The 20,875-nt window shown below is 41.8% G+C and overlaps 1 protein-coding gene across 7 annotated transcripts in view; it reads left to right on the forward strand.

Moving 5' to 3' along the window:
• GRIP1 (glutamate receptor interacting protein 1) overlaps positions 1–20,875 on the forward strand; it is a 663,043-nt gene that overhangs the window by 621,473 nt on the left and 20,695 nt on the right. For 5 of the 7 annotated variants that reach the window (XM_032854882.1, XM_032854884.1, XM_032854883.1 and 2 more), the window contains 6 exons: positions 614–758; positions 3,123–3,262; positions 3,413–3,607; positions 17,373–17,529; positions 18,312–18,423; positions 18,545–18,589. In XM_032854882.1, coding sequence (XP_032710773.1) covers positions 614–758; positions 3,123–3,262; positions 3,413–3,607; positions 17,373–17,529; positions 18,312–18,423; positions 18,545–18,589 — 794 coding nt within the window. The remainder of the gene's footprint in view (positions 1–613; positions 759–3,122; positions 3,263–3,412; positions 3,608–17,372; positions 17,530–18,311; positions 18,424–18,544; positions 18,590–20,875) is intronic. The other 2 variants (XM_032854880.1, XM_032854881.1) reach the window with 1 other exon arrangement.

Here is a 20,875-nt window from a genome sequence, read left to right on the forward strand (position 1 = left end):
CCATTCAAGCCTGCACTTCAGGATCTGGGAATTCAGCCACAGGATTGACGTTTTAAGATACGATCAGTGGAATAATGTGGAAAGGATTCTAGATTTCCAAGCCAACTTCTCTAAGCCCCACTTAACCACAGATATGTTAAAGTTTGCTCCAACCCCGAGTAAGATCTTCTCTGTATTGAAAGTTAGCTTGCTTGGGAAGGCCTGGAAATAGGAATGGGTTGTCCCAGTCTCTGTCGCCACATGACTCTCTCCTCTCACAGGTATTTAGGGCACTAAATAGGTAGGTGCTAAAAAGGAAGTGCAGGACAAGCCCTATGCTAGGCATGGACACAGGCTAAAGGGCCCGAGGTCCAGCTGGGCGGGTCACTCCCTGATTTAAAACATAGGTCATTAGGCAGTGGACCCCTCCCCAACACTAATGACGACCACATCCCTGTATTAGAATGTAATATCTTACGAAGGAGAATCTACCTCCCCAAATAATTTCTGAGACATAATGCTTTAATGATGATGTCTTGAGTTTATTTTATGTATGAATATATGTGTTTTATTAATTTGCTTCCCCACCCCCCCACCAAAGAAACCAATTATGACTCCTTGGCATTTATTGCAGATGAGCAAGAAAGTTCCGGAGCCATTATTTACACTGTGGAGCTCAAGCGCTATGGGGGGCCCCTTGGCATCACAATTTCAGGAACTGAAGAGCCCTTTGATCCTATAATCATTTCAAGCCTCACTAAAGGGGGATTAGCTGAAAGGTAACATTTCAAGAAACTGCTACAGTTACCTGGGTCTGGGCTGGGTTTTCTTCCTCACAGCTTCAGAGAATACATGCTCCCCTCCCCTGCTTGGTTACCTGTTAACTTTTTCACATCTGCACAAAGGATCGATCCTAGAGCTTGAGAACTGTCAGGCAGAGCTCCAACTTGACTTCGAGGGGCATCTTATAGGAAGTAAAAGATGTCATGGGCTTAACATTGATATTACTCTCCGGAAATGTCTACGCTTGACCACAATGGACTGGAGGTGGATTTATATCATGTCCGTTTTCAGAGGAGGAGACTGAAGTTCAGGGAGATTAAAAGGCTTGTCCAGTTCAATTCAGCAAACATTTACTGAGCCTGTATTACCTGACAGGTACTGGGCTTGGCTGCTTTGTTTTCCAAAGAGGATGACACAGGCTTTGTCTTCAAAGATTTGGGGAGACAAAGCACAGTGACCCATCTTTATAATGTGACTTAGAATGTCCACTTGTTCTTTTGGCCAAGATGCACGCCCACCCCCCAGCCCCCATTAAATCGCCTTTCTCTCTGAGACACATGGTGGTACATATTCCAAACCTTCCCTCCAGTAATCTAGCTCGGGAATGCACACACATCATGCTGATGCAGATAATGGTTTGCAAAACAGAGCTGTAGCACTGCAGAATCTTGGAGCTGCATGACCCCCTGGAAATCAGCTAATCCAAGATCTTCATCTGCTGAATGAGGGCACTGAGGCAGCTGAGAAAGGGTTACCCTGCTGGGGAGTCATATTGTGATATTAACAGAGACACCTATGATAGGGGATTCTTCAGATATCCTCCTCTCCTAGCTTCCTCTGTTAGGGAGACCGTCCTAGGTATCTCTATCAGGGAAACAAGAAAAGTTTCATGTTGATCCAGTTCAGCAGCCTACTGGTCAGGTGTCCCCTGGCTTACAACCTAGTTTTCTAAACTGGAGATCCTTTAGGAACGAATGAAGTGATATTTTCCGTTTTTTCCGAAGAAAATATATTCTTTGAGAGTAGGTGCTTGGGTGGATGTGGTAGTGGTCCCTGGTAACGGGTGTGACCCCCTGTCACCTCTCTTACCCCAGTTGCTGCTGCCACTAGCCCAGAGGCAAGCTGCAATCAGCGCACTCAGCCACAGGCAGCCGGGTGCGCTGGGCTCATTCCTTCACTCACTGTCCTGGGCACTAAGCCAGGACAAGAGGCTGGTGCTTGGGATTCCCCTTCGACAGCCTGCAACCTGGCTGGAGAGATCCGAGTTTTTAGACCATCCCGGAGTCTGAATGCTGATGAATGGACGAATGTCCCACTCAGGGCTCCCAAAGATGGGTATGGTGAACAGCAGAGCTATAAATTCCAGCCTGCCTTCTCAGAATTGGGTGAGGATGGAAAGAGAAGAGAAAAGGCCAAACGTCAATTAGTTCATTGATCAAGAAGTTGTCTTTTTCCACATTTCAAGCAGTGGGCCAAGCCCTTTACATATGTTTTCCTATTTAATCCTCAAGGCCCCCCTGAGAGGTGATTGCCCCATTATAGTGACGAGGCAAGTGATACCCAGAGAGGTTAAAATAAGAAATCCGGGTCACTCGACCCGAGAGTGGCAGAGTTGGATTCAAACGTAGCACGAATTGATTCTCTGAGCCTTTTCAATCTTTAGAATGACCGACAGAGGAACCCTGCCACACCAGGGTCTGAGGGAGGTCCCCATCTCTCTGAGCCTCACTTCTGGTGAGCTAGGGTCACGGTTGTGTTAAACCTGTAATTTACAGTTAAATCTGTGCAAAGAAGCAAGTATCCCTGCATCCCAAGTATCACTGCATTTACTGTCCAGCATTGTTTATTTCCTTGGGATTTTTTTTTTTAAGATTTATTTATTTATTTATTTATTTATTTGACAGACAGAGATCACAAGTAGGCAGAGAGGCAGGCAGAGAGAAAAGGGGAAGCAGGCTCTCTGCTGAGCAGAGAGCCTGATGCGGGGCTGGATCCCAGGACCCTGGGACCATGACCTGAGCCGAAGGCAGAGGCTTTAACCCACCGAGCCACCCAGGCACCGCTTCCTTGGGATTTTTAAGAGGGTGACCAAATGCCCCTGCTTTCTTAGAATTCAAAAAGCGTGGCAAGTCCATTTTACACCCTAATTAAAACAATTTTTCTAATTTTATTTGAAACTAAAAAGTTATTCACAAAAGATGCAGTTATCTTGTAACATTGCCCAGGAGAAAGTAAAAAGTGGCTTCTAGAGACCCTTGCCAAGGCTTTATTATCATGAATATGTAAAGTATGGCAGGGGATTTCTATTCAGTGGCACACAGGGATTTTTCTACCTTTCTTATTATTATTTGGTGTTTCAGAACTGGCGCCATCCACATAGGAGACCGAATCCTGGCTATCAACAGCAGCAGCTTGAAAGGAAAGCCTCTGAGTGAAGCCATCCATTTGTTACAGATGGCAGGAGAGACTGTCACCTTGAAAATTAAGAAACAGACAGATGGTGAGTGGGTTGAGAGACACAGTTATGGATTTTCAGTGCATTTCTATCCCTCTGTATCTTTCTAGGGAAGACGACTCTCCAGAGGGAGTATTAGAATATCTTCTTATTGACATTTACCCTCAGACTTAAACTCCTTCTCTGTCTTTGCAGCCCAATCAGCATCCAGTCCCAAGAAATTCCCCATGGCTAGCCACCTGAGTGACCTGGGAGATGTGGAGGAGGACCCCTCTCCAGGGCAGAAGCCAGGCAAGCTCACCGACACATACCCGTCCACTGTGCCCAGTGTGGACAGTGCGGTGGACTCGTGGGACAGCTCTGGGATAGACAGCAGCTATGGGAATCAAGGTACGTCCGAGCCTCGGGGAACAGAGAGGGCTTACAGCTGAAGCCTGTGCTCCTCAAAGATCTATCCTCTGCTCTTTGGGGAGAAAACAAATTCTTTATTTATTTTACTGTGTCTGCTTCAGTGCAACCAGATGGTTGCTGAATATGGTGACCTTGCATTTTCTCCTCCTTAATACTGAAAAGTCCTGAACACTTATCAAACACTAGTAAGCCCGCTTTAGGTCTGCTGATGTCTGAGTGTTCAATTCAGAGCTTGTCCTTCCTGCTTAGATTAATAGGGGGCAAACCATACAATACAGTGGTTCACCAAAGACAGGGCCCTTTCTTACTTTTGTAAGCAGGTTTTCCACAAAGATGGATTGGGGAGTGCCGCAGGTATGCTTTGAGAGGTTAGCCGATGATCTGTGACCCCGTTTATTCCTGCCTCCTCCTGACTTTTAGTAGAAACTTATACAGGTTTGCTGAGTACCCATGATGAGAGAGTTGTGACCACAATATATAAAAGTATAGAGTAGATTTTTCTTTACAGGCATCAGCTTCATGTGAAGAAGTATAACCTACATTAGAAGTTAAACCTCACGGAGCACCTGGGTGGCTCAGTGGGTTAAAGCCTCTGCCTTTGGCTCAGGTCATGATCCCGGGGTCCTGGGATCGAGCCCCACATCGGGCTCTCTGCTCAGTGGGGAGCCTGCTTCCTCCTCTCTCTCTGCCTGTCTCTCTGCCTACTTGTGATTTCTGTCAGATAAATAAATAAAAAAAAAAAGAAGTTAAACCTCACTCACAGAACGTAAACACACAAAAAGTATTAGACTGAATGCGGACTAATAAACTAAAAGCTTCTTTTAAACACCTGTCTCCTTCCAATGATACCTGGCATCAAAAGAAAAGTGTGTCAGAAATTCTTCGTATTTCTCCTGTATGGGATTGAGATGTGATTGCCCCCATCTGGATCTCCAGTGAAAATATCCCTCAAGAAAAGGATGTTCCAGATTGCCCATGTGTGCCTAGAGAATATTTGAATTCCAGGTCAAGCCACAGCTGCTTACCTACCTGAAGGTGGACGGACTGGGCAGGAGTGTTGACTGGGGCATCCTGGCCATCTTCACATGTGCCGAACGTGGGAGTGACACAGAGGATTTTGTTTAGAAGCAAAATGTAACAGATTCACCTTAAAGACGATAGCATAAAGCCTTCCAAATGCTCATCATCTCTTAGACCTTGCAATTCCATTCTAGGACTTTATCCTGAGGAAATAATTATACCAGAGACAGAGAAACAAGATGTTGTTTCCCACATTGCTTGCAATGCCTAAATATTAGTGAAACAAAAATATCGAGTGACAGGACGTTAAATAAAGCTAGGTAATCTGTACAAAAAAAAAAACAAAAACAGAGTTTACCTTCTCTTTTTTGCCTGGTATAAATCCCAACCTCCAAATCCCTTTTCTGCTCTGATTTAAGTCAGTCGGAGAATAAAATACGTAAACCAGAAGTTTGGGGGTTGCTTTGCAACTTAGTTAATTAACCGCTTTTTGGAAGGCTCTGTGTAACCAGTTCACTCTGTTTCTGGTTCTGCTAGTTTTCTTCTCTCACCTTGCCTTCGCCTAGGTCACTCTTTGTCAAGTCCCACAAAGAGAGGAGGACAAGGAAAAGGAATGATATTTAAAAAATCATCAAGTAGTTACTTGTTAGAGATGATACTGGAATATATATATATATATATATATATATATATATATATATATATACACACACACACACACACACACACTGGACTTTATTATTATACTGGAGAAATATTTTGAAGACCCAAAATAAAATTAGAGCTTTTGTTTATCTGGTAATTAGTGTTTCTAAGTCATAATATCTTGTGACAAGTTGGCTGTGCCACCAGATAATTTGTCTATCAATTTGTCGTTGATCAAATTCTTGATTTCTCATTGCCTGTGAGTTGACGAGCCACCAGAGGTCTCTGATAAAAGACAGAAGAAGTCAGATTCTATCAGAGTAGAACTCCAAGATTTGTTTATTAATGTGCTTGCTTATTTATTGCTTCTTAATTTGGAGACTTTCTTGTTAAAAAGATTTTTCTTTTATAAGGATGTTACTGATTTTAATGAGTTCTGCCCATAAGGTAATCTGTAAGAACTTAGTTACTCTCAGGGCTGCCTGCCTGGCTCAGTCAGTGGATCGAGCTACACTTGACCTTGGGGTCATGAGTTTGAGCCCCACATCGAGTGTAGAGAATACGTAAAATGACTTAATACATTTAAAAACTAAAAATAATAATTTGAAAGAAAGAGCTTAGCTACTCTGACCTTTCACACCATAGGATGAGAACCCTGATTAGCACACTAAATAAGAGCCTTTCCCACATGAATATAAAATGAAGAACCATTTATTATTCATGAGGCATTTGAAAATTTGAATTCCTAGACAGAGAATAGTAGTCATAATAATATTAAATTGGGCATCAATAAGTTAGAAATCTTCATGAAGATAAAGAGAAAAGATGGCAATTGTAAGAGAATCGAAGTCCTCCAGGACGATGAAAACGCAGTAACAACACCTCATATTTGTAAAACAGCCCATCCCAAGCACTCATCTCAGTTCTCATAAGGAATGTGCATTTCGAAAGGCTGGTTGATCACAGGAGCTCAGTGTTAGCAGAGAGTTTGGAAGTCAGGTTGCTTGCAGACCCGAGCACCCACGGGGACCAGGCGCGCCCTGAGGGCTGAGACAGATCTCCCCACCCCACACCAGGAGCCCAAAGTTCTCACTTGTATTGAGTGGAAATCTCTCTGCTTGTAGCTCCTGCCTATTAGTCTCCATTCTACCCTCAAGGTCATTCAGAACTAGACTAAAGCCTCTTCCTCTTGACAGCCCTTCAGGTAACTGAAAGAGAGCCCTCGTGCCTCTCTGAAGTCTTTCTGTCTCCAAGCAAAATTGCCCCAGGTCCTTAACGGTTCCTCACATAAAACTTACTTTTGAGTATCTTTATCATCCTGAAGGTCTCTCTTCTGAGTATGTTCAAGTTTAACTCCCTACTTATTAAAATGTAGTGCTTAGAAAGAAAGGTTATACAATAGTCTGACAGCCCAGAGCAACTCAAGCCTGTCACTTTCATCACTGAGAATTTCAGACCCTATGAAAGTAGCCTATCTACCTTGACTGAATTGTGGTGGTTGAATCCTATCTGTCACTCATTTTTTGCTTATTGCTTACCAAGTTCTCAAAGTCCAGCTTTTTTTTTTTTTTTTTTTACTTGTGTTATTAGGTTAAACCAAGTCTTTCCAGATTACATGAGCGACACTGACTTTTTTAAAAGCAAGGCATGTGGGGCGCCTGGGTGGCTCAGTGGGTTAAGCCTCTGCCTTCAGCTCAGGTCATGGTCTCAGAATCCTGGGATGGAGCCCCACATTGGGAATCTCTGCTCAGCAAGGAGCCTGCTTCCCCCTCCACCTTTCTGCCTACTTGTAATCTCTCTCTCTCTCTCTCTCTGCTAAATAAATAAATAAAATCTTTTATAAATAAATAAATAAGAGCAAGACACAGAACCACACTTTTTTCCTCGTTAAATACTATGTTGTGACATGTAGATGATCTCTTCAACCTGTGGCTCCAGCCTCTCAGGGGACTCTACCATATACCATCTACCAGGAAGACCTTGCCCATTCTTATCACACTGTGTGGTCCACAATAGCTGTCCCATTGCCAGCAAGCTATCACACCTCCGTGATACTCATCTTCCTCTTGGGTCCAGTGTCTCTGTAGCCACATTCCTTATTGTTCTCTGCTGCTTCTCCAAAATGTCAAATTTGCCCCATTCATTCATTCAACAAATATGTAATGGCTGGCACAATAGAAGGCCAGTGGATCTACAATGATCAGCTAAAGAGTTGTGGTCCCTATTCTCATGGAAGACGTAAGCCAGTTGAAGGGCCAGACAATTACCAAGTACCTACGGTGCAAACTATTAGTTAATGCAGAGAGAAATAGGATGGAGTGACCCAACCTAGGGGGTATGGTGGGTGTTTACGGAAGTCTCACGCTGGGATGACTCTCAATTCTGTGCAACTCTAGGATGCAAAACGTTTCTCCGCTGCCTCTGGGTCAGCTTCTTCTCTTCCCATTCTCCGGACCCTTAGACCTATACCCTTCTGATTTATCAAAATCTTATGCTTTGGCCCCCTTCTGTCTGTCTTATTCCTCTTTCTATTATTTTTTTAAGATTTTATTTATTTATTTATGGGGGACAGAGAGAGAGAGAGAGAGGGAAGCAGAGAGAGAGGTAGCAGGGAGCCCAAAGCAGGACTCAATCCCAGGACCTCAGGATCACAACCTGAGCTGAAGGCAGATGCTTAACCGACTGAGCCACCCAGGCAACACTTTATTCCTCTTTTTAACTCAGAAAACCCTTTCCTTGGATTTAGCAAAGGTCATTCAATACAAGGGAGACTGACAGTTTGCTGGTACCTGGACTCTGTCCTTCTCATGGATGGTGTAGCTCTTTCGGCGTCTGTAATTCTTGACTATCAACTCAGGTAGCTATGTTTTCTGTCTTATCCCACATTAAGCTTTAGATATTTCTCTCTTTTCAGTTCACTTTTTTCAGCTTTATTAAGGTATAATTGACAACGTGTACAATGTGATGATTTTGATATGCACACACATTGTGAAATGATTACCACCATCAAGTTGATGAACACACCCATCAACTTGCATAGTTACCATTTGTGTGTGGGTGTGTGTGGGTGTGTGTGGTGAGAATGCTTAAGATCTACTTGCTTAGGGTGCCTGGGTAGCTCAGTGGGTTGAAGCCTCTGCCTTTGGCTCAGGTCATGATCTCAGGGTCCTGGGATCAAGCCCCACATTGGGCTCTCTGCTCAGCAGGGAGCCTGCTCCCTCCTCTCTCTCTGCCTGCCTCTTGGCCTACTTGTGATCTCTGTCTGTCAAATAAGTAAATAAAATCTTAAAAAAAAATCTACTTGCTCAGCACTTTTCAAGTACACAATACAATCTTATTTTAATCTATAGTCACCATAGACTAATCTAAAAAGATTCCCAGAACTCATTTATCTTATAAATGAAACTGTATGCCATTAGACCAACATTCTCCCATTCCCTGGCCCCAAACACATTCTTTTTTTTTTTTTTTAAGTATTGTTTAAAGTATTTTATTTTATTTTTTTTAAGATTTTATTTCTTTATTTGACAGACAGAGATCACAAGTAGGCAGAGAGGCAGGCAGAGGGGGCGGGGGGAAGCAGGCTCCCTGCCGAGCAGAGAGCCCGATGCGGGGCTCGATCCCAGAACCCTAGGATCATGACCTGAGCCAAAGGCAGAGGCTTCAACCCATGGAGCCACCCAGGCGCCCCCACCAAACACATTCTACTTTCTGTTTCTAAGAGCTGAGTTTGACTTTTTTTTTTTTTAATTTAGGTTTTACATATAACTAAGCTAATATAATATTTGTCTTTCTGTCTCTCACTTATTTCACTTAACATAATATTGTCCAGGTTCATCCATGTCATTGCAAATAAGATTTCCTTCACTTTTATGGCTGAATAATTTTCTGTTGTGTATATATTACTACATTTCTTTATTCATTCATCTGTCAATGGCATTTAGGTTGTTTCTGTGTCTTGACTATTGTGAATAATGCCACAGTTCTATCTCTTCAAGATACCTACTCTATTTCCTTTGGATATATATATGCAGAAGTAGGATTGCTGGATCCATTTTGAGGTCATTTTTATCATTTTTATTTTCTCAGGGAAAAATGTATTTCATACAGGTTTTCAAATATATTTGCACACAGTTAAGGAATTTGTTTCTTTTTATTTTCTTGGTTTCTAGAATTATATCCCGAATATTGTTTCATATTTGGTACATTTGTGTTTTTATTCTTTTTTCCCATGAGTATACTGGTAATAGTTTATTTTTTTATTTAGCGTTTTTCCAAAGAACTGACCTTTGAATGTATTTATCAGTTCTAGTCTTGTTTTCTAAAATAAATTTTTGCTTTTAATATGATTAACTTTATTCTTAGATTTTCTGTTTGTAACTAGAATTTGATGCATAATTCATCTATTTCCATGCTTCCTTGTAGTTTTCATAAAGATAATGATGACTGAGAAGAGGCCAACATTATGGAAGTGTTGAATCATTATTTGTACACCTGAAACTAATATTACACTAGAATTTAAATTAGAACTTACAGGAAAAAAAAGAGACACCAATATGTACAAAGAGCCTGACTTAATGTAGTTAAGGCATACAACATAGTACATAAAAAGAGTAACAGAGCAGGACCCTGAGCAGTATTCTCACCATTGGTGGCCAGGGCGGGTGTGGGGGCTTTTATTTTTCTCCTTAATCTCCCTTCTGATCTCTACAAGCTCATGTTTTATCTCCTTTATCATGTTGACTTGTCCAGGTTTCCATGAGCTCTTATATATCTGCTTTGATCTCTTGCTTTATAGAGATGATAGTTTCAGTGTATATTTTTAACATTTTGTGATGATCTGTTTGGTCATATTTATCATTTGCTCTGTGGCAGTCTTTTACTCATAAGTATCCTTCATCATCTATTGTTTTGTTTTCCTGTTCCTTTTCTCCTTTTTTTTTTAATATTAACTTGGTATACATCTTATGCTAGTTCCTTTAGAATTAATGCTTATCTTTGAATGAGATGACTTCTCTCTAAACTGGAAGTTTGAAAGGAAGTCTGAGACAGAAGAGCCTAACTTTGTGCTCCAGGCTAGCAAAAATTACCCCGCAGCTCATAGTAACCTGTGATGAGTGCATTCTTCCTCAGCCCAGAGACATAACTGTAGGCTGCCAACAATACAGAATTCTTCTCTACTAGCCTGCCTCTCTGACAGATTGCTTCCAGCAGTGGTGGTATATCTGTAGGTGTTGTCTTTTGCCCACCTCCCTGGCTTTACCCTAATACACTAGTCCTGGGGAACTTGCTGCCACCAGCCTATAAGATCCATTCTAGTGTTGCAAACAAAGCATTGTTGTTTTGCTTTATGCCATGGCCCCTGCTTTGAAAGACTGGGCCCTCTCTGAAATTGCTGGTTATAGGTGTCTCCTCTTGGCTTTTTATCACTGCCTCCCACCTCCTTTTTGACTCATGGAATTTGGTAACTTTTTCTTATGTATTTATGGTTTGAGCTTCCAGTTTTGCTAAAGATGTAGGTTATGTTATTTGTCAACCCTTCCTGTTTTGAGGTGATTTCTAGAGAAGGTAAAAAGGCTCTGCCTTTTTAAAACAACATTCTCATCTAAACACTTTGAGTATTTCTTGGCTAGAACAATTACAAATAGTTACATAAATGTATGATGTGATTTTCTCATTCTTAACAAAACTGGATTTTTAGGAAACAAGTTTGGCAGGGAATTATCTGGTGTGCTTTCCTGTACTAAAATTGGCTTCCAAAAATGAAAGTAATGGCAGGAGCTACAGTCCCAAAATTGTATAGTTGATAACTGAATTCCAAAACCATTCTCTGATTTCCAAATTTTATGAATATGAACATACATTGTTTAGTTCGCTTTTTAAAACTAATACAGAGTGTGAATTAAGAGCTACAAGTATAAGATATTAACCTTCACAATGTTGTGGTACTGAAAACCAAATAGTACAATGTTGGAATATGAGAATTTTACAAGTATCTGAAGTATGGTTACCCTCAAAATAAAAATCACTGTACCAAGATTCCATACGCTATTAGAAGTGCCCACATTTGTGAAGACCTATTTTCCATAACACTAACAAACAAAACTAAACATTACTCTCAGTGAAAGGAATCTAGATTGAATTTTATACCTTCTATCAGTGTGCTTTGGCTGCTATAACAAAGTACCAGAAACTGGATGGCCTAAACAATAGAAATTCATTTTCCACTGCCTAGAAATCCAAGATCAAGGTATCCGATGTGGTTTCTCCTCAGGTCTGTTTCCTTGGTTTGCAAACTGTTGGTTGCCTTCTCCCTTCCTCATATGCACTTTGTTCTGCGTGTGCTCATCCTTGGTATCTCTCATGGGTGTCCAAATTTTCTCTTCTTATAAGGACCCCAGTCAGATTGAACTATGGCCCCACCTTATAACCTCATTTAACCTTAATTACCTCTTTAAAGGCTCTATCTTTAAATACAGTCACATTGATGGCTAGGGCATCAACATATGAACTTAGGTGCAGGTATGATACAGTCCGTAACACACCTCATATTATGATACAAAGGATAAAAACAGATATCGAAACCTAGATTGAAAGAAGGAAAGAAGGAAGGAAGGAAGGAAGGAAGGAAGGAAGGAAGGAAAGAGGGAGGGGAAAAAAGAAAGGTTTCCAATTCTAAATAAAAGGTAATTACTTAGGAAATACATTTTTTAAAATTACATCTGTCTTGCAAGGTGTTTCTTTTATAAATTTTGAATTTAAAATATAGCTCATCCCTGCGTTTTAATTTTATGTGCTCACCCACCATTTAGTAAAAACAATTCTGTTTCTGGCAGTTGGTTTTTCTTACATGTGGGCTGCCTCATTGATTCCATTCCTCCCGTGGCTTTTAAGTTTGACTCCCCGTGAAAAAGGATATTCCTCAGAACTTCTGAACTCTGAATTCTCAGCTATGGCAAGCAGCTTGTCTTCACTTAATTTCTGTCAGACATGTCCTGTTTTACATTAGGCAGTCGTCCTCCACCCACACCAGGGAGGGATGGAGTTCCCCTGCATATGAAAGAAAATACAAATGATGGTGTCCAAGCAAGGTTAATTATTTTTCTCCCATCGTAGCAAAGAGGCAGGCGAGGCAGGTGGCCCCACAGTGTCATCAGGACCCAGCCTCTCCTACCTCCAGCTTCACATCTCTCCTGTCTCTCCATTCATTGTCACTGCCTGTTGTACAGGCTGCCTGGAGGCCCACAGACTTGAGCAATGGAATGCAGAAAGGGCCCACAGTGACCCCCTGTCTGGATACAGACCGGCCCCAGTTAGGGCCTATGGATATCTTGAGGCGGGTCCCCTGACCTGCTTCAAGATATCCATAGGCCCTAACTGACTAATGGACCACTCCAACCAGGCACAGTCACTAAAATAAAGGGAGAGTTCCATGTGTCCCGTACCTCTCACCTTCCCCTTTTTAAAAGCAGCACTCACCCACAAGTCCCCAGCAGTCCCCAGGGAGGGCAGACAGCCTCTCCCTTCCTGTCCTGCCAGCCACTCCCTTGCAATGTATTCAGTAGACCTCTATCTCCTTTGTTCCGAGCGTGAATCCTTTTACTGCCCACACCACCCAGTTGTCCCCCCACATTTGGGGGCCCCTCATCCGACACCCAATCAAGAGAGAGACCACATTTAGACACTACACCTTTGATATAAAACTTCCATCAGGCCTGAAATATTTACTTCCTCACCAGCTGCTTACTTTGAGTATATTACCATCAATGATCTTAAAAAAAAAAAACCTAAATCTAATCTTGCCACTCAAAAACAAACACACAAAACCTTCTGGATGGTTCTCTGTTGTTTTAGGATAACATCAAAGATGCTTAGTTTAAATCAGAGTTTTTTGGTAATCTAGTTCCCAACTGCTTTATCAGTCTCATCTCCAGACAGTTCCTTCCAGGACCTTTGCATCTACACACCCTGAGCTGCTCACTCCTCACGAAGCAAGCTTTGCTCTTTGGTACCACACAGCACTGGGTCTGTTCATCAGTATATTAATATCTTCATCAATTTATTCACCACCTTTACCCATTCTCGATCAGTGGAGAAGTAGAAATGGAGTCAGCTATGGATTAAAATATCAACTATTTTTGTTTTTTTGGAGAGGCGGGTTTTTGTTTATTTATTTATTTACTTATTTATTTATTTTTCTGGAAAATCTGGCTTGGACATGCAGCCAGAATCAGTTCTTGTCTCACTCCTCATAATCCAAGTCTAGATGCTAGGATTTAAATGAGGAGGAAGTCAGATTTACAAACTGTCTCCCAGCTAACTGTACCCCAGCATATCAGTTGGATTGAATTAGCTGAATAGAACTGAATACTCTAATATTACAGTGAATCATTTAAAAAAAATCATTAAATCATTTAAATCATTTAAAAAAAAAAAAAAACAGGCATTTCAGAGCTGGCATATAGCTCTCCAGGGTCCTCAAAGACCCAAGCTCTTCAATATTTCTTCTTTATTATGCCCAGCACTTGGCTTCCATCTATGGGCTTACCACATGACCCAGGTTGGCTACAGAGCACCAGCTATTTCATCTACATCCCAGGCAGCAGGAAAGAGCAGGAAACTGAGATCTGGAGAAGCTGAATGGCTTAGTACACAATAAAAGTAATGGGCACCTGTATTTATTAAAACTTCTTTATGTGTGAGAGTTTGTGTATGTTGTTCTCAGTCCTCATGTCAGTATGTATGGTTATCCCTCATTTTACACTGAGGTGAGTTGGCCATGGCTACAGAGCAGGGAAGTGGCAAAGCTGGGATTTGAACCCACGTCTCTTACTCAGTCCCTGTGCCAGCACGGCGTGGTCTGGACCAAGGTTTTTTTGTTTTTGTTTTTGTTTTTTTTTAATTAACATCTAATGTATTATTAGCCCCAGAGGTGGACCCAGGTCTTTTGAGCCTACCCCTAACCCAAGAATATTTGAAATTTACCCCCTTTTCAGGCCCTTCTTTGTTATAATACAATAATCGTTTAATATTGCTTAATAACACAAGGCACCATTGGTGTAGACAGACACGCTTTTCAAAGGAAACATTTCCCCAGTAACGAACAATTCTGCACATCTGCTCAAGGCTATCCTTCCACTCTTTTGCCCAATCACCAAGAAGTACTTGCAAACAACAGTTGGAGGGAAAATCGAAAAGTTAATCTGTCCAGTTTAAAACATGTTAGAATTTCCCCAGGGAACTGATCGGTCAAACGGGCTAATGCCTACCAGAAAAGGATACTGTCCCGAGGATACCACCATTTACCATTTGTCTCCCTTGGCAAGTTGAAGGCTAGTTAAGGCAAATGAGGCACAGTCTTCCCCTAACTTTTTTTCATATCACAAAAAGTAAGACTTCACTTATTTGATGGGTTTGTTTATTTGGTTGAGAAGGAGAAAATGGATAGCCCGTGGAGAGGAAGTCAGGAGAAATGGTGTCACATGTAGTCATTCCCCTTTAAAAAGAGACCTGTGTGTTTCCTTAATTCAATACTTTTTTTTTTAAAGATTTTATTTATTTATTTGACAGGCAGAGATCACAAGTAGGCAGAGAGGCAGAGAGAGAGGAGGAAGCAGGCTCCCCACTGAGCAGAGAGCCCGATGCGGGGCTCGATTCCAGGATCCTGGGATCATGACCCGAGCCGGAGGCAGAGGCTTAACCCACTGAGCCACCTAGGCGCCCCTTAATTCAATACTTTTGACAGAAAACAGCACATTGATCACACAAAATTTCTTCTCAAATGGCTAGCCATACTTCTGTCATTACCCAGGAAGAAAATGAGATACCAAACTGTAAGTATTTTCTCTGTGCCAAGAACTCCTAATGCTTGGGATCCTAAAACAGAAGGTTCATAGAAGCTTCTTGCAGCTGTGGCATTCCTCGCCGTTCTTGAGATCAAGTCCTTTTGATCAGAGCATTATCCCTTTGGGTGTCCTGTTTCCTCCATGCTCTGTTAGTAAGGATGGCATTGTAGGTTCTAACAAGCGGAGGGAAAGTAAGTAAGACGAAACAGGAATACCGTGGTGACCGTCATCTTATGGTGATCCGCTCATTTCATGGTATGTGAAAATGGTGGCCATGGCCTGTTCGCTGTGTTAACTATTTTGGCTTTTTTGTGGGTCTCTTGTTTGTCTTTTCTTTTCTTTTTTTTTTTTTAAGATTTTTATTTATTTATCAGAGACAGAGGGAGAGAGAGCGAGAGAGCACAGGCAGACAGAGAGGCAGGAAGAGGCAGAGGGAGAAGCAGGCTCCCTGCCGAGCAAGGAGCCCGATGTGGGACTCGATCCCAGGACGCTGGGATCATGACCTGAGCCGAAGGCAGCTGCTTAACCAACTGAGCCACCCAGGCGTCCCTTGTTTGTCTTTTCTTAACAGTTTTTAAACACAGTAGGAAATACGTATTATATTGCAACCCAGTACGCACATGTAAACACATACGGCACACACATATATGCACACACACACACACACACATAGTGGGTCACAACCCGAAATGGTGGATGGAGCCGTGTATCATGATTACAGAACACTCTGTGGAGACAGACCTGCTTGTAAGCCCCTGCTCTCCTATTTAAACCTCCCAAAATAATTTTGAAAAACCGCATACCCCATCACTGTCATCTCATTTTTTTTCTCCCCAAAATTAAATACTTGCAAAGACTATAATTTCCAGTTGGTTGTTAATATGCCGTAACTATATATTTGTCAAAATCTGGAACCACGGATTTAGTTCAAATTTGTGGGAAAATGTCCATTATACGACCCAGTTGCCAAAGCCATTCCTCCCTGCCTCACCCATCAAGCTAATCAGACTTAACTCCCTGTCAGAAAGGAAGTCAGTCTCCATTTTGCATTTCAAATAAACATAATAATGTGCCCACCTCCCACCCAACAACTGTTTGGAATTCTAACTCTGAGATGCAGAGAGACAGGTGGATGATGCAAGGGGAAAGCCTTGCCAGTAGTCTGTGCCTGGTTGAATTAAGGCGCTGCTCCCAGGAGACCTTCTCACAGGAGCAAGGCTTTCCCAAATTATCCCTTGATTTGACAACTGGGGGGTTTTGCATCCCAGGGTCATGCTTCTTCAAAAGATTTGAGATGGTTAAGAAATAGGTTCTTCATTTGTAAAGTGACAGAAAAAGAACTGTGAAGGGGGAAGTAAGAAGGGAGAACCAACAGATCTCAGAACGCTGGTCCTTTTCAGTGGGGTTGATTTTGGGAAGATGTGCTTAAGGAACTTGAGGGTCTAAGAACTGATTCTCCTAAGGTTATGACTGGAAACCTCCCCCCACCCTCGGAAGAGTTTGCAGATACCCCTATATACTTGAACCACTGTCCTAAGCCTTTAGTACGCTCATATGTAAAGTTTGCACTTTACATATGAGTACTACCTTCAAAGACAGTTAGGAAGAATAGATAAGGTGATGCAAATCAAGCACTCAGTGAAGTTTCAGGTGCCTAAGTACCCACTCTGTGATCCCTACTGTTATTGCTGTCACCATTCTTATTCCACCCCTTTTCTGCTAACAATGTCACTTCTCATTGGGTGAGTCATCCTCCGGCCCATCCCTAACATTTGTGGGCCCCAGCTCCACAGAGCCAGGCTCTATCCACACCCCTGCAACCAGCAACTTCTTAGCCACTGGTCGGACCAGTGGGTTGGACCTGGAACCCACATCTGGGTGGCAGATTCCGCTCTCAAAAGGAAAGACTTGGGTAAGAAGCCCTCACGCGTCCTGTAGGTGGACACAGGGTATCTGGGCAAGAAGCTCAGGGTTCTGACTTTCTAGAACTTGCTCCCGACAGGTCCAGCGCGGTGGGCTCTCCCACTTGGGTGTGAAGGTCTTATCTCAGAGCCGTTGTTGGCATCAGCTGACAGAACGTGTGTGAACGTGTTTTGCATGTAAGACTTGAGTATTATCTCGATGGCCTTTCTGAGCCCAAATTCAGTCAACATCATCTGCCTTGAGTGTGCTAATGGAAACCACAGAAAAAGACAAATTACCAAACAGAAGGTGACACCTGATTTTTGTTTCAGGCTCTAGCTTTCAGGCCTCAGGCTACAACTTCAACACTTACGAGTGGAGGGGTCCGAAACAGAGAGGCAGCCTGTCCCCAGTCACTAAGCCGCGAAGCCAGACCTACCCAGACGTGGGGCTGAGTAATGAAGACTGGGACCGGTCCACAGTCAGTGGGTAAGATTTTCATCAGCCGCTGCCTGTCCACACTGTGGCCATTAGCCCAGACCTGACTCTCTCCACTTCCGATGGCACCTATCACTAGTATCGGAAGCATGACAGGAACCGCTGTCATCACCCCACCGGCCCCGCGGCAGCGTTCCACGACCTATACCTGCCCAACAGGAGCCTGGGCATCACCCCACAGCACGGCAAGAACTCAGTTTCCCTTCATGAAAACAGTAGTAGCACACGGGAAGATCTGTATCTGTAAACGCTGTCCTCACTTTCTGACTAGTCTCCTCTCTTTTCCTTTAAAAGGTTGCTTCATGTTAATTTACATTAAAAAAAAATACATCTAGGATCCCATAGTTTGAATTGAGGTGTATTTTAGCATTTTCTTCCTTACCAAAATATATCAAGGAAATTGATAAAAAATTGATAGCTCTTAGATGATCTACACTGATATTTATATGTGAGAAAACATTTTTCTGTTGAAATTTGGCTTGTCTTTCAGCAGGCAGAGCAGCCGGAAGCTCTTCCCCCAGGGCGCCATGTTGACGTGGTTCATGGGGCAGTGGCCTGGAACACGCAGATTCTGTTAGTGAGACCGTGGTCCTTCCCTTGGTTCTTTATAGATACTTTGCCTTTCCAAAGGCAGCCTCACTTGGAGATTACAGCTGAAGAAAGCCAGATCCAAAAAGGATCTCCCACGTTTTGGGTGTGTGAGAGAGGAAAGAGAGAGATTCTGGGATTATGTCTGGAAAGTTCTCACCCCGGACTGTGCTTTCTGATGACAGTTTTACAGGGGCTCCCGACAGTTCAGAGGCTGAGCAAGAGGAGAACTTCTGGTCCCAAGCGCTGGAGGATTTGGAAACCTGTGGACAGTCGGGAATTCTGAGAGAACTCGAGGTAGCCTTGGTCCTGCTAATTACTTTTATTGTTTCTACATTCATTTTTTTTTTTTTTTTGGTCCTTTTGAGTTTGCATTTATCACATCAGTTCATTTAAAAGCTTTAACCCCTTTCCACAGGAGAAAGCTGACAGGCGTGTGTCTTTGAGAAACATGACTCTCTTGGTAGCTACCCTTTATGTTTATATTTTTGCTTGTGAAGCTGCCTTCCCTGCCCCCTCGCCTTCCGGACAGCAATTTGATTTTATTCAGTGCAGTTGGAAGTATTGATTTCCCCATCTCCACCCCCCACCCCGAGCTTACTGACTTGTGGCTTCTGCCATCGCTCCGTGCTAACCTTGACTGTCCCTGTTTGCCACTGAGTCGCTGGGGAGGGAGCTAAGCCCCCCAGCTGTGGCGCATCTCATTCTCTGAGCTGCTTTAGAAAGGTTTCTTTGGCATGTTTTCATTTGTACCTGGTATAGCAATTAATTTGATCGTGAAGAGGAACATAAGAGGAAATTTTATTTTATTTTGTTTTGTTTTGCCCTTAAAGTAGATGACAACGCAGCTGGTGAAAAAGGCCAGTCTGTGTGAAAAGCAGCCAAAATATTACACAGTGCTTTGCTGGTAATTGCAAATCCTGACTCCGTATTAACTTAGTGTGAATTCTAGGAGTTGTGGCGAGTTGGAACATAATAGCTGGACTCCTGGTGAGTTCTTTAATCAAAGCCATGAATTTGCTGACGATATTCACTCTTTGGTCTAGGAGGTCCTGGACTGTTTCCTTTTATGTTCTTTTAAATTTTCTGAGCTGTAAAAAATAGAGTGGCAAAAGTCTCATTTTTATTTTGATGTCATTTGAGGTCCCCGAGTCACCATAAGGAATGTGAATGGCATAAGTGGGTGAAATTGCAATTCTAAAACGAATACTCATCTTTATATTATTTTGCTTCTCAATTGCATGTGTGGATATTTGATGTGATTCTAATGTTTGTGAATCTGCAAAGAGAATTATGAAGGAAAATACTAGTTTGAATTTATAAATATCATAGTATTACCTGGCATGAACTGAAACTTCAGAGCACAGTTGAAGAGCCTGGAGATGGATACTGCTATAAAACTTAAACTAAGACATTAGCAATTGATTCAGGCAACTTTCAAAACGAGTAAAATGCCTAAGTGTCAGCTGGCTTATTTAAACTTTTACCACCTCCTATATGTGGAATGATTAGCAGAAGAGGCCCCAACTGGATAATGAGCTCAATTCACAATTCTTGAACATACCCTTGCTTTTGAAAGCATGGTTGGCTCATATGCCTTCCTCGCTTTGCATTTTGATATTTCTCTTTTAAAGAAGCAGCTATTCTTCTGATAACTTCTTTTACAGCAGGCAAAACAAAGGTGATGTAAAAAGTAACACAGTGAGGTTGGGTTTTCACCCAGAGGTTGAGTTTTCTAAAGAAAACGACATCTGTGAGCATAGAAGTTACATTGCAGTAGCCCAGAAACTATTTCTAACATAGCTTCGGGCAGGCGTGGCCCTTGAAATTATAACTCCAGAAAGGAAGTGGGTTGAATTTATAAGCCGAAAGGAAATTAAAGCCCTCAACAAGGAAGAATGATTGGCAAATCTGTAAATTAGAGTCTTACTTATACTTGTATTGCAAAGACAATTCATTTACTAGTTTAAATGAACTCTGATGGCTTGACTGTAAATGTTACGATGCAAAAAATTTATTGGAGCAGGTTTCCTGCATATGAAATTTACATCCAGTATTAAAAGTTATAGCATACTATAACCATCATAAGTGTAGAAGATTAGCTGAGATAAAGAATGATTATAACTGAAATGGAAATGAAAACTATACTAGGCATTCTCCCCATTAGCTAGCAATTATTTAGATTCAACTTTAACACTGAAAAATGTATAGTTTTAACAAAAGAGAAAATTTCAAACTAAGACTTTGGACAAGTTACTTAGTCTGTCTTATCAGATCTTTATTCTTCTGTAAAATAAGGAGATTATAATGATTAATGATTATATGGCACTTAACACAGAACATAGCACTTAATTGTTCAAAAGAAATTATTATTTTTGCCATTTTTATTAATGAGCACTGCCTTAACTGTTTGGTTTTTTTTGTTTGTTTAATATAGGGAGAAGGCTTAACTAAATATCAGATAGAAAGCCCTTGAATATATCCCTCCAAGTTTAATGTATATCAGTTATCCCACTGATAACTTGGGGGAGAGGATTATAGCTATAAATTATGAATTGTGCAAAATGCGAACAGGCAATAGATAATCCTGAAGTGAAAACAAATCTTAGATAATTTAAAAAATAATTATTTTAAGCTTTATTTTAGTTTTTATATTTGTGTTTTAATTTTTATACTCCTTTGTAGTAATTCAGTTGAAGTTCACTTTAAACAAAGCAATCAAGCTGTGCTTTGAAACCTTACTTCCATC

This window comes from Lontra canadensis, unplaced genomic scaffold, assembly GCF_010015895.1.
Source record: "Lontra canadensis isolate GAN:19392208 unplaced genomic scaffold, GSC_riverotter_1.0 scaffold9, whole genome shotgun sequence".
NCBI classification, from domain to species: domain Eukaryota; kingdom Metazoa; phylum Chordata; class Mammalia; order Carnivora; family Mustelidae; genus Lontra; species Lontra canadensis.